General features: G+C 34.5%; 1 protein-coding gene across 2 annotated transcripts in view; it reads right to left on the reverse strand.

Annotated features, from left to right (window-relative positions):
• The window catches only part of HIBCH (3-hydroxyisobutyryl-CoA hydrolase), a 47,799-nt gene that overhangs the window by 15,602 nt on the left and 18,048 nt on the right, over positions 1–14,149 (reverse strand). For both annotated transcript variants that reach the window (XM_068407344.1, XM_068407343.1), the window contains 4 exons: positions 8,861–8,939; positions 3,785–3,930; positions 2,777–2,863; positions 710–768 (listed from right to left, as the gene is read on the reverse strand). In XM_068407344.1, the coding sequence (XP_068263445.1) occupies positions 710–768; positions 2,777–2,863; positions 3,785–3,930; positions 8,861–8,939 (371 nt within the window). The remainder of the gene's footprint in view (positions 1–709; positions 769–2,776; positions 2,864–3,784; positions 3,931–8,860; positions 8,940–14,149) is intronic.

The following is a 14,149-nucleotide window of genomic DNA, read 5'->3' on the forward strand; positions in this document are numbered from 1 at the left end:
AGCGTAACCAGGTGACTTTGCTTTTCTTAGCCATGTGTTCCCTGTTGTTCAGTTTTAAGTAACTCAGTTGACGGGCATCTCCTCTTCCTTTACAAATCTCAAGCATTTCCATAAACCTCGCTTACAAACTGAATTTATCCAGAAACTTTAATTACTACCATAAGTCTTATCTGTATTTTTATAACACATCAAATCTTCAGCTATCAGCTCCATTCTACAGCTTTGGTGTCAACATCTTTTGTCTCTAAATTCAGTTACTGCCATACTTCTTCCAAGATTTTTAGCTGCTGCTTGTCGCTCTAACTTATTTCTCCTTCCCTTTCTGATACACAGAAGTTCCAAACAATCATAGAAATGGCCTTGTACCAAGGAGTATAAATGCGCTACGTAACATTTCCTGCCCATCTGAACAGTTACTCTCACAAATCCCTATCCGATTCCTATAGAAAAATGTTTATTTTAATGTGCTATAGGGTAGTTGCTTCATAGAATGGTGTACATATCAGGCAATTATGCTGAAGTATTTAATATACTGATGAGTAAAATATTTAATGAGCTTCAGATAAAGCTCCCTAAAGACAAAAAAGTTTAAATTACTAACTTGAATGTCATTTCTATCACCTTATCTGTGGAACACTGATACTGTTACTGGATTTAACCTCATGTTCTCTATCCAAAAGAATAAAAAAAAAGAAAGATTGCTGAATACCTGTTAATCTTCTCCATGTGTTCATCAAGTACAAACTCCTTTTCTTGATCAACTTTGCTCTATTGAAAAAGCAAATACATATTTTACTTGGTTATTTTAGACTGAAAAGCTTATTAGTACTGAAAAAATTTCAGTGACTTGTGTTACGGGAATATAATAAATGAATATTTAATATTCATAAGACTGACATTTTTCATGAATTACAGTTTTGCAGTATGTATAAATAAACATGTCACTGCATCGTGTGAATGTTAAAGATATCACCTCATAATGCAGTGCTTGCTCTGAGCTACTATGTGTGCATATTTGACTGGGTGGTTATCTTGTACACAAGTAATCGTGATTATTCTATCAATACATTTCGATCAAATACACTAAGAAAGCCAGTGTAGATAAATCTACTCAAAAAACCTAAGAATGTTTTAAAAAATTTTATTTTTCTTAAAAAATGTCCAGGCATGTATATATGTATTTTTTTCTAAAAAACAACGAAACAAAAAAAATCCATTTCTCTTCCTTTTCTTTGTCATTTTACAAAATTTTATTTAGACAACTAAAGAGTGTGAAAGATCTGTTCTCCTGATGTGGAAAGGCTGACAAATGTTTCAGATCTTTTGGCATTAAGGGGTTTAGGACATAAGCAGATATTTCAGTAACAGCAGGTGAAGCTGAGAAAGGTTCCCTGTCATTTCAGCTCTGATAACTAAAAATATACAGCTTCCTTTTTCATTCAATGTCATCTTGTAAAGCAGTATACTGCAATATGTAATCACTCCTATTTATGAAATAGGAGTGATTTCTATTTTGTCAAAATAATCAGTACTACTATGTAAATTAGCTTATCCTATTTATTTTTCTAATTAATCTTCATATATGAACTTAGTAATTCCAAAACAGAAATAACAAGGGTAGACACTGCTCATTTTAAAGCCAAACAACTGGGGAGCAATGCTCTGATTGACTGAATACAGTGAATCCTGATTTGACCCCAGAAGTTTCCTTTCTTTTGAAATAAAATTACAATGCACATCAAAACAGCTAAAATAACCACTGAATAAACCGACTGTAAAGCCAAAACCTTTTATTTTCATGCCCACTGTTACATGGGGCTAATACAAATACTAATTATGTATTATCAATACAGTCACATTCACCTCCAGAATCACAACAGAGTACTATGGGTTTGTCCACTGGGAAAATAGCACCTTTCTCCCCCTGACAATACTGCTCTAAGACCTCAGATGCTTTCCCTACAACATACTTGCATTCTGCTAATACTTATCCTATTGTTAACTGCTGTTCTATTCTCAGACTTTCAATTATTTCAAGGTTACAAACAAATTATTTTATTTCATAAAATATTGGAGAAATTAAGGGAACAACTTGAGGCCTTAAATTTAGGCTTCAAATCTGGACTGCAGATGGTCTGCATCAAAATAATGCTAAAATTTACATTAAGTGCATCAAGCTAGCAAAATATTTCTTCAGGTTGATGAAGAGAAAGTTTCAGGGATGGAAATATAACATCCACTTCCAAGTGAGCAGTGTAGCTTTTAATAACTGGCACTATAACTTCTACAGCTTCTGGATTAGGCCAGTAGTTCTACCCCTGCAATTCGTGTTTGTCAGAATCCCTGAATTCCAGGCTCACTCCACAGATTGCACTTGCTGTCACATACAACTCTCAGTCTGCTAGTGGCTATCTATTTTGCCTTCTGCAAAGAGTGCTAGAAATCCAAGAATAACAGGGGAAAATTAAGCAGCAATATATTTTCTGCCTCATGCTACTGGATGGAAATTTACATACACACATAGAAAGAGAGAGCTGATCACAATAGGAATTTGAGGGGTATCCAAAATGAATAAAAAGTGAAGAAAGACTTTTAAATTTTAATTTTGCCCACTGTAAGCATTCGTGCTACAAAATGGTATTTTATAGAGTGCAAAGAGTTTGGCAACCCATTATTTTTTATCCACAAAACAAATGATCAGTAGCATGGATGAAAAAGAATTTGTATTTACATATATTTAACAATTCTGCTTGATTTCAGTAACTGATCAGATTACCTTCACATGGTAAGAGTTCAATAAGTCTGCAATATTTTCTGTTGAAGGAGATTTCAGTGTTATCAGGTCTTTCTCTAATGCAGGTAGCTATTAAAAATAAGATTTAATTAAAAGTAAGTAAACCAAAATGTACTTCTTGGATTATTACTGCTATGGTAATAATACTATATAGTATATATGTATATCAACACCCCACCCCCCCAACTTTTGGACAGATCTTAAAGAGGTACCAAGTGAACAATACAAAGAGCCAGAGTTCACTTTTCAGTGTTGAACCATCTGGATTTAATTATGTCTGCAGTGATCAGCAAAGAACTGTGCTTCCCAAGCAGATGCCCCATGCGGTGCTACAGCTGCAGCAGGTAAAGCCAGCCTACAGTAGTCCAAGAGGAAAGAGCAGGAGCCTGGCAACCATGCTATGCTCAAAATAGTATCTAACCAGCTCCACAATGGCAGTCAAGGGTCTTTACTGCCCTTTAGAGAAGAAAAGCAAGTCATTGCTGCTTCTTCACTTATGTCCATGCAAGTTACTGGAACATTATGACTCTGACTTTATCAAATATATTAATTTTTACACTTTCTTACAGCCACTGTAAGAAACAAATAGTATATCTGTTACGGAGACTGATAAAGAACACGTTAATGGGGTGTTACCTAGATTAAAAATTTTGCAGTTGTATAAATCTCTAATTTCAGACACTGTTGTTTAAATTGCACAATTTTTTCAAGCAACTTCAATTATGCTCGGTAAATCATGCCCTTCAACAGCAGAATCATGAAGGCAGCAACATTTGCTCCCTCTTCCAAGCAAAGCTGTCACTAGCTGGCAAGTATTATAATGACAGCTTGAGAGTATCTTACGATCCCTGTTCACAGTGCAAGGCCAGCTAATATAATTGCGCCTCTGCATACGCTCAAGCCGGTAAAAGTATATTGGTGTGCCACACAACTCAAGCTTGTCATTAGGGTTGTAGGCTGCGCCCTTGCTAGCACTGGTTAGCAGCTTACCTTTACGGAGTCTACAAAATGGGTAGCGATGCCAGCTTTTAGTACATCTCTTCCTTTCAGCCTAAACCCTGTTAGTGCAAGGTAATAGCCAATCTTTCCTGGTAGTCTTGGCAAGAAATATCCTCCGCCTACATCAGGAAAAAGGCCTGTAATAAACAAATAAACAAAAATGTGAAGGGAGAAGAACTTGTCCTAACCATGCATGTAACTTAGGAGCTATTTCTTCTTGTTTCACTTTCATTTCCCTGACAGGCACGGCTCTCATCCTCAGGTTTCTCCTTGACTTGGTTTGATGTTTTTCTGTCATCAAAACCCTTCCTAAAAGCAAGCTCTGGAACACCTTCCAAACTGTATCCTTTCCACTGGCACATAATTTACAAACATACACCAGACAACACTGTTCATTCTATTTGCCAACAACTTGAGACATTTTTAGATGCCTGAAGAATCAAGCGTGCTCTCAGCAAAAAACAGAAGTGACCCAAAGAATTGTGAAATAATTTGTGCAAACTCAAACTGGATGCTGCTTTTTCTCTGAAATCTTTTATTACGATAAAAATATTAAACAATGATGAAGTGTCTCTTGCACAGCTAAGTTTGAACAAAACTGGGGGCTGAGAATTCATTAATAGATCAGCAATATTGCCAGGGTCTTCCTGAAGGTGGAGGCACAAGATGCTGACCTAATACCTGGCTCTTTGACAGGACTATGACTAACCTGCAATTTAAAAAAAACCTATAAAACTTACCAGTTTAGTGACTGTCTTTTTTTTTTTTTTTTAAATCTACAGGGTAAGGTAATTTTTAAAAATTCAAAGCTGTGAATTAAATTTAAGACTTTTAAAAGTTGTACTTGAAAAATATATAACTACTTTTATCAAAGTTTAAATATTTAAAATCATCACTTTGTCAATATCTACCTTATTCTGTTACATACCTTAATCACCTACAAAATAAATTCAAACACTTTTTGTAACTTTTAACATACTTAAACTTAAGAAAACTTAAGCTTAGCTGTATCAGTCTCAGAAATTGAAATGGAAAGAAGCAGTGTCCAGTTAGTACTTCAAAATAATCACCAATGGTGCATTCATGAATCTGAAAGTCTTTTGAAGAAATTAAAGGTGTGGTGCTGTTTTTCTCACTTTGAGAGAATAAAAGAAACATGAAAATAAAAAGAATACAAATGAGCAATAAGAAACTCAGAAAACACTTGCCAAAGCAGAGATATTAACTGGGAAGATTAAGATGTATGTAAGGAGTTTAAATGGGGTTCTGATAGAAGGTGGTAATTTTCCACTCACAAGTAATTGCTTTCAGTCACAAAAGAGTCAATGTATGTATTATAGAAAGACCCTATTACAAGTATTTTAAGATGTGGAAAGTTAGTGGTCCCTGAATATTCCTCCCCCTCAGACAGAATCAAGGGGAGGTTTCTTTCAGACAGCTTCTCTTCAGTGTTTTCCTTTTCTCAATAATCTTTAACATTCATCACTGCCTTATGTTCTCACCCATCTCTCAGCTTCTCCTCTGATTCCCTCTTGGTCCTCCCTTAGTTCTGCTGCCTCTAATACATGAAGTTGTTTTTAGGGGCCACTTCCCATCAGTCATCGTTGTAGTATTCTATTCCCACTGATGTGCATGTTGCCATTAACTGATTTATTCTTCATCCCACAGGCTACTGAGACATGCTACTCTTCTCCTAAAATGCTGAATGTCTTGTTGGCACTCGTTAAAAGCCCTAAGCTTTTAACCCTTTTTTTAACCCCCAATTCATCACTTACCTTCTTTTTCATCTGTACTCACATTCTGAATAGTCTGCATTTTGCCTTCTCAGTTTGAGCCATCACATCTATAATGTTGATGCCAAGGCTGTCATTTAGTTTTATGTTTCTATTCATCTGTCTCCCCTTGGATATCCTACTACTGCAAAAAAATCCCTCATTGCAAAATGAAACTTCTCCTACAAATACCCTCTAAAGCAAAAAGGCAATTACATTATTCTCCTCATCCACCAGGACTGCAACAGCAACAACCTTCTCCTCTTTGCTGTAAATAAAATACTGATGCTGAAGTACTATTCTCCCCATGCTCCATGTTTCCAGAGGAAAAGTCATCTTCCTATTGGGAAGAGGCCCTATAGGGCCCTTCCATGTGGCCATATATAGGGAAATTAGTTCTAAATAAACTGTGAAGTTGATGAGCTTAAGGTCCTTTAGAGATGAATAAAACTAAACTGAATGAAGGTTTCTTTAATTATTAAGGAATTTACAAACAGGATTAGTGAAGGTGTAACTAATCCACTTTAAACTTACTCGGTTGCGTAAATGTAGTCCGCTATAGCTTGTACTGTATCCTTTTCAAGGTCCCTATCTTCATTTCTTATAATTTTACTACTGTTGTCCCTGTTCTACATATTCCTCTTAATTCTCTTAATAATGCTTCCCATATGTTTCTGCTTGCTACTGGGTTTCTCTTAACATATTCCATGTATGTGATTTGTTTTTGTTTCCTTTTGATAGCATTTACAAATTATTTCTCAAATCCCTACTCAAATAAGAGAACAACTGAATGTCTGCTGGGCTGACCAGGCTAAAAGCCTATGCAGTCTGTGCTCCGAGGCAGATGCAACACACTTCACTGTAATCCCAGTTGTGAAACTCTGCAGTTGCCAAGCACAAGGTAAAGGCAGTGCTACTGCATTCCTACCTTATCTTGCAGAGATGGTTGGAGATTTATTAGTAGATGACTTACAGAAAGCTAAAAACTTAGAGGGATGTACATATCTATGTCAGTGTGAAACTCCTACAATCTAGAACTGCCTTTTATTTTTATTTGTAAAGTGGCATATCTGTCTATCTATATCCTTTTATTTATGGTGGTGTATAAATGCAGAATAACTGTGTGAGAATGTAGCAGCTGAAGGAACGCTTTGTTTTCATTTCACAGAAAGGTGTAATGCCTACTGAAATAAGCGAACATATGAAAAAAATCAATTAATACAGTATCTAGACAGCTAGGCAGTTTAAACGTGCACCACAGAGATCAAAACAGCTAAGCCCTTAAATCCAAACAGATTTTAGTGGTTTTACTTCTAATTGATCCTAAAAGGGTTTTAATTACTTTCTTTCCTAAGCAAGTTCTAAGCTTTTCTTTTACATGTCTTCATAGCCTATTTTTGTTTAAATCAGTTTTTGTCAAAACAATACATTATGTAAACAATATAATTTTTGTTAATATAAGACTACTCATATCTTTACCTTTGAAGAAGAAAATGAAGAAGGTATCTTTATTACTAGAATAATTTTATATGCCAAAGAACCTCTCTGTTTAGTTTAAAAAAAAAAATTGTTTCCTTCAAATGGTTTTCTTGTACAACTGATTATGAACTTCAGGAGTTTAGCAAATTCATGTTGTATTAATGCTTGAGCTATTTAGTTTACTAGGTTTTCCTTCAGCAGAGAAAAATATTTGGAGGGCTGCAATAGTTTTTTGTTTTTCTCATCCCAAACTTATTTGTTCAAAAAAATTACATGACATTTATCAGCTAGCAGGAATTGCTCTAATGCTTTTTTCAGGAGTTAAAATGATAATAAGCTTGCTTATATTTGGGGGGGTTATTATGTTTTATTTGACTTGACGCTCATAGCTCATTTAATATTTTAAGAATTTCAGAATAAGTCTTGTGAAATGCTTCATACAGGGTGGAGAGCAATAAACAATAGATAATATGTGTAAGAAACCCTTTAAAAATATGAAAAATGCTAGACCTTTTAAGCATTACTAACGGGGCACAAAAATCCAATCATTAGCTAAGCATGCATTTTAATTTTAGTTGTAATGACATTACTGTACTTAAAATATTCTCAACAAAGCAGAATATTATAACTTTTATTCTCTTTTCAGAACTGAGTCCTGATTTTTTTTTCACATTATTTCTTAGTTTTAACGTTATATAACTGTTTGGAAATTCTTTTAAGAAAATAATGGTCACTATCCGTACAACTAATTCTCTGAAACTAATATTGAAGCATGTCTGGTGCTATTTAAGCTGTTTAACCACCAGATAAGGTTCTCTATTCTGAATAAATGTGTTCAACAGGGCCACATATTACAGACTAGCCTCATTCTCCTGCTTCAGGACGTAAAGATAAGAACAATTGCAACCATCCTTCAGCTGCCCTGCCTTGGAAAGATGTAGAAACTAGAAATTTTGCAGGAGAGAAATGCAGGATAGGTTACAGGGTTTGAGCACTCTTCATAAACATTGTTGATAAGCAAGGAGAAGGGACTTGGACATTGATGAAAACATTAATGGAGTATATATGCCAGACAATAATAGGTTCAATGTGGATACCCTGTTGGTGCCAGGATTGTCTTGGAGAGAAATGTGAATGATTTCACAGGAGGGTTCACTTTAATCTAACTGACTTTTTTTAAACCCTACCACCATCTTCATACAGCTCTGAGACACAACATTTTGTTTTGTACATCTTAAGAGTCGACAAAGCAGCTGTGGGATCAAACAATAGCAAACACAAGGTACATGTTGCTATTTAAAAAAGAAAACCAACCTACAACACTCTGATCTCACCCGCACATAATCTGTACACAACTGTAATGAGTCTATATTAATAACCTACAAGAAAAGCTGGAGTTTCAAAATCTGTCTCATTAACATTGCAGATCAGCTTGTAGTACAGCCAGTTAGACTCACACTGAGTTCCAAATGTAAAGCTGACATACTTGCACTGGGATCTTCAGACTTTATCTGCCTGCATCTGTAGCAAAGACTTCCTCAGATCTACTTCCATTTTTAAAAAATTGTATCCTGACAGTCTTTGTCAGCCTAAACAGTGAACCCCAGGTTAAGAACGTCAATGATCAACCTCCCAGAATAAAGATAAGTTTCTATTAATTTAATAGAAAATACTTTCCACATATGGTCATCTCCAATTCCTTTTTAAAATTCTTTCATTACCACCACTGCTTTCAGTCAAAAGACATTTCATCCTGATTACACCAACAACGTAACTTTAACCACATTAACATGTGATAAGCTGTTAAAATACTCACCTATTGCGGTTTCTGGCATTGCGAAAACTGTCTTTTCTGTAGCAACTCGGAAATGTCCATGGACTGAGAGGCCAACTCCCTGTGCATGGAGCACAAGCAAAGGACACAGTTATAAAATTACCAGTAAAAATAATCATAACCATAATCCTGTGTAACACACCTCTTGCTTTGCTTTACAATTAGATAATATTAGATTTACCATGCACATTTCAACAAAATATTTAAAAGGTCTTTTACAGCTCAAACAGTACTAAAGCATCATATTACCTTTATGATTTGGCTGAAACAGCATTCTATGCTTTAAAAGATTGATGAGTCATACTGAGATTAACTTCAAAAACCCACGAGTGACAGCAACAACAGAAACGAGTGACCCCATTTTCTCCATTCGACTACTTAGGGAGCTGACATCCTTTTGCTGATGTTACCCCATCTATTATTTTTGCACATACTTCAAACGACCAACAAAAAAAACCCACTAATACTTTTGGAATATACATGAATTGCACAAAGTTGTAATTATAATACTTTTAAAAGAAGTAATAATTAACTATTCTTATAATGTGATAATTACCTACTTTATCAATATAGAAGTATTTTAAGCAGGAAAAGCCTTCAGCATTATTGATTAAAATTCAAAGTATGTGGTTAGAAACTCACTTATTTAACCTGGGGACTTTTGTTCTCCAAGTCAAAAATAGAATTCACATTTCTAAGTATCTAGCCCTCTTCTCTAGCAGTCGTTCCTGATGAGGCACTTCCCTGAAGAGCTCCTGGTGTTGTCTATCACATATTTTCTGATTTAGGCAGTGAGCAGCAGCAAGCCCCCCCAAAAAATTATATATTTTCAGTTCATACAAAATTAATTTAGAGAAATGTTCAATAGGCAAACTGACAAATTTAAAGAGAAATGGTTATCTGACAAAACCACTATTATTTAGTAATAATATTTGAAGTAATCCAATAATATTTGGATTACTGGGCACAACCACAACAATGGGTAAAAGGAGCCTCACTTCTCAAAGCTTATCTACATGATACGTATCAATAGAAATGTGTGTTAGATCCTACCTGAAGACAAAACTCTCCACCAAATATTTCATAAGAAGTTTCTTCATACAAATATTTTCTCTCTTCCTTTCCACTGTTTCAGCTTAACTTCCTTTCCTCACTGTTATATTTCCCTCCTATCCATCCAATTTTTCTATTAAAACTGTCAGTGTCTAATGAAGATGTAATAGATTTTTAAGTAACATTTCTAATTGTTTAGATATTAAAAAAATGGCACTTTACCCAACTAAGGCTACTAGTCTTCACAGTACTTCATACTTTCCATCAAAAACAGTGGGATTAATTGGGTGATACTTGCTTGGACCAGCATTCGATGTTTGATAGGCTTTTAAGGAGTGAGTAGAACATCTTTTCATTTCACTCATCCACAGAGATCTTTGGGTGGGTTTTACATTAAAATTTTAAAATGTTATCTCAATTTAATAAAAATTACATCAATTTCCTCACACCACTCTCAAGCATTCTTCCCTGGCCTCTCTTACAATTCTGTCCAGCAAGAAATTAATTGTTACTGCTTATTCCATTAGGGTGATACATTACTAAATCTGAAAATATCTTCAAGTTTTTTCTGTAAAATGAATATCTGCCAGTCTTGGGTTTTAATATAGATGTATGAAGTTTTTAAGATTCCAGTCTAATTTCCTGAGAAATGGACACTTAAGGTAACTGATTATCGTACTTGATTTTATATCCACTATATATTTATATTTGACTAAGCCAAATCTATACACGTGAAGTACTTCTGTTTCAAGGAGGCAAATGGGATTTGAGCAAATATCTGAATCTTACTTGCATAGGGTACTATCCTACATCTCATCCCTTATCTGTCCTTCAGCCCTTTCACTTGAGGACTGGTCAGAGGCTGTAGATCTCATCTGAGCAGCAGCAAGGGCGATGGCCCTGTATTTAGGTGTCTTGCAAAAGCAAAGCTATGTGTAAAGCTACGTTCGCTCCTGAAACAGCTGTAGAACTCTTAAATGAAATGGAAATGTGGCTTCACCACTTCCAACTTTTTTTAGTATTATAACAGCATATTTTCACTGCATAGGGTAAAGCCTTTCCTACAGCAAGAGAAAGCACAATATTTCTGCTGTTATTTTCATGCATGTTCAGCAATAATGATGACCTTTTTATAAAGATAGTGAAATGTTTAAAAAATCATGCCCATTTTGCTCTTTTTGATGATTAATTTTTCCTGATCCCATATCTAAGAATACAAGTACTATCTATCATAAAGCATTTTTTCCGGCTTATTTTCTAGACAATCAGAAGTTTGTATAAGGGCTCAAATTTTCAGCTTGAGTATTAAGTAACAGAGACTAGAGTGTGAACTCCATGAAGAGAGCTTCTCTTCCAAGCTTGTTCTTTTTTATAGTGATAAAAATAACAGTAGAGTTTAAATAAAAAGTTGAAAGAGGTAATTTTCTCCTGAAAGAAGTAATTAAATCAGATTTCACTTTCTCAAGTGCTTAAGCCGTAATTGGATTTGTTTTCTAGATAGCCCTCAAGTTTTATAGTATAGATGAGAGCTTAATTTCAGATGTATATTTAAAAGACTAAAACTATATTTTCTTCTTATCCATTATAAAGGAAATGGTGCAAATATGTCCTTACTTCTTTGAAGATAATTTCTAAATAATCCAACATGAAGATAAAATTAGGAGAGAAAAATGAGTTAATGCTTTGAGGGTACAAACCCCAGTAATTTATTAAACTGGTGATCATATGCTTTTGTATGTTTATTTGCAACGTCCCAAACGGTTATTCTAACACATTCACTGTATGTGTTTAACCTTCTCATCTAATACAGAGGACAGATGCTTATTAGTTTAATAGTATCCTGTGTAAAGAACAAACTCTTCCAGTCAGAAGTCTAAATGCATTCCTCCTCCATTTCTGGATTTTGTAATTTTTTTTTTTTTTAATTTAACTGAAATCTTACACAGCTAGAGTTTCACCTAGGAGGCCCTTCACACTATTAAAATATCTGCAGTTGGGATGTGATCACTTTACCAAATAGTTCCAGCATTAACATACAAGTCTTGATGCTATAATGTCTTTCTTAAAATACACTATATCCTGCACTGTCAGAGTCCTACCTTTTATGATCTTCAAATCTACACTAAAGCTAATGTCTTCCTTCAGACTTTTCCAAGATAATAGATTTATATGGTGAATCATGCTTGTTTTTTAATCCAGATAGTTTACCTTAATACTGGCATGAAACATTTTTGCCACTGACAGCTGAATGTTTGAATTTTGTAAAGGATACTAGGATGAGACTAGAAGTTAAGGAGTTAAGAAATTAACAAGCAATCAATTTAATCTTTCTGTAGGGTTTATACATGAATTAATCAAAAACATAGATAAGAGCAGAAATTGTGGTCTGACAATGTATTAGTGGAAATAGATTGGCTATGAAGGTGTTTGGTTACAAATTACAGGTTTATTACTAGATGGATATTAAGATATTAATCTTAAAACCAGTCTGTTACAACTTGACTATTAGACTCCGTGCACCTCCAGGAGGCACATGATATTATAGGCAGCTCAATCTGAATTCGTTCACAAGCTGCTGAAAAAGCCAGTAGAGCATCTGAATTTTACTTCCTATACACATGATTTCCTGCTCAATGCCATATTTCAAAAGTCTTTATGTGACTGTGAATAGAAAATTTATCATTGATTTCCATTTTTTTTTCTCATGATGAATACAGAACCTTATAAAAAGTATTTTTCTAATGAAAAACAAGGTGCAAATTACTGATAGATGGAGAAAAGGAATACAGCTACTATAAGTCTTAAAAGTTAAGTTGTAGCTGGGAGGCTGTATTATCTTAAATTGAGAATGACTCATATTAGTAAATCAGAGAACTCATCACATCTAGGAAAGTTATTAAGAAATGGAGGGCCACCACAACAGAGAACCATACAGAGCAAAATAAATATGCCCTTCCTGAATGACATACATAAACATCTGTAAAGGATCACTGCCTAGGAAAGCATAAGCGAGAGAATAAAAGAAATACAAATAGAAAAGGCCTTCAGGAATGTTACTTCTATCATCTTCACTAGTGTGATAAAGAAATTTTAGCTGTTCAAGCAAACAATTTTATGATAATACCAATATTAATATTGTCTGCAGTGAAAGTTCTGTTGTAACAGTTCACATCCAATGATTACACTAGTTTTTAATTGCATGAGAATACAGTTCCTGGTAGGGCTAGAACCACAAAAGAAATGTGGCAATCAAAAAACAGACTGAGCATAACACAACAAAGGGCAAATATATCTGAATGCAGATGTGTAAAAATAGACAAGGTGCAGAAAACAATGTTTTCAAAAGCATTAGTTGGCAAAGTAAGTGAGTGGAATTGATTCAGGAAGCAGCAGCAGCTTATAGCTATGTTAGATCAAAAATCACTGATGTAAGAGCATTACCCCCTGCATCCAGACACAACAAATCTTAAACTGAATCAAAACTAATCTTTGTTCATCATTATGGACCACTCCAAAGAGTATAATCCATTTTTATCTGTAGATACTAACAGACAAGATGACTTAGTGAACCAGAGCAATGCAGCATAACAGATCAATCGGGACTAAGAATATCACTTTCGTTGGTTGATGATATATAAATCAACTCTATACAAGTATTTTTAAAATAACATTTAAAAAAAAAAGTGCTTTTTGTGAACTTTTCAATCATTTAGTGTGGTATTTTAAAACATAAAATATTAATGTAATATAATTTAAATATAAAATATTAATTTCCACATACTGATTATGTATTGGAGATTCTCAGTCCAAATTTCTACAGACATACAGAAGCACAACAAGCTGACTAGAGCTGGATTATCTGTAATAATATCTGATGTTTCAGTCTTGTTCTCCTGACCCCTAATTATTTAAACAAATTTGATCCAACTACATTAACAGCAATAATTTAGATCAGGTTGTTCCTACAGTGAAACTTGGAAAAAAAAACCATAGGCCATTCTGTGCACCAATGCTGCTACAATAAGTGTCCTTTATCAACAAAATTTAGACTGAATTTTTAAAAGCTCTGTTTTGATTCTTCTACTACAAGCCAAAACTTATCAATGTTCTCAAACCGTTTTCATTAGGGTAGTTATCTGCAATAGCCCTATTTTTTCCCCTACTTAATCTGCAGGGACTGGTGCAGTCTTCTGATGGTGAGCACCCCTACTAGCGCTG

Source organism: Nyctibius grandis, chromosome 9, assembly GCF_013368605.1.
Source record: "Nyctibius grandis isolate bNycGra1 chromosome 9, bNycGra1.pri, whole genome shotgun sequence".
Lineage (NCBI taxonomy): Eukaryota > Metazoa > Chordata > Aves > Nyctibiiformes > Nyctibiidae > Nyctibius > Nyctibius grandis.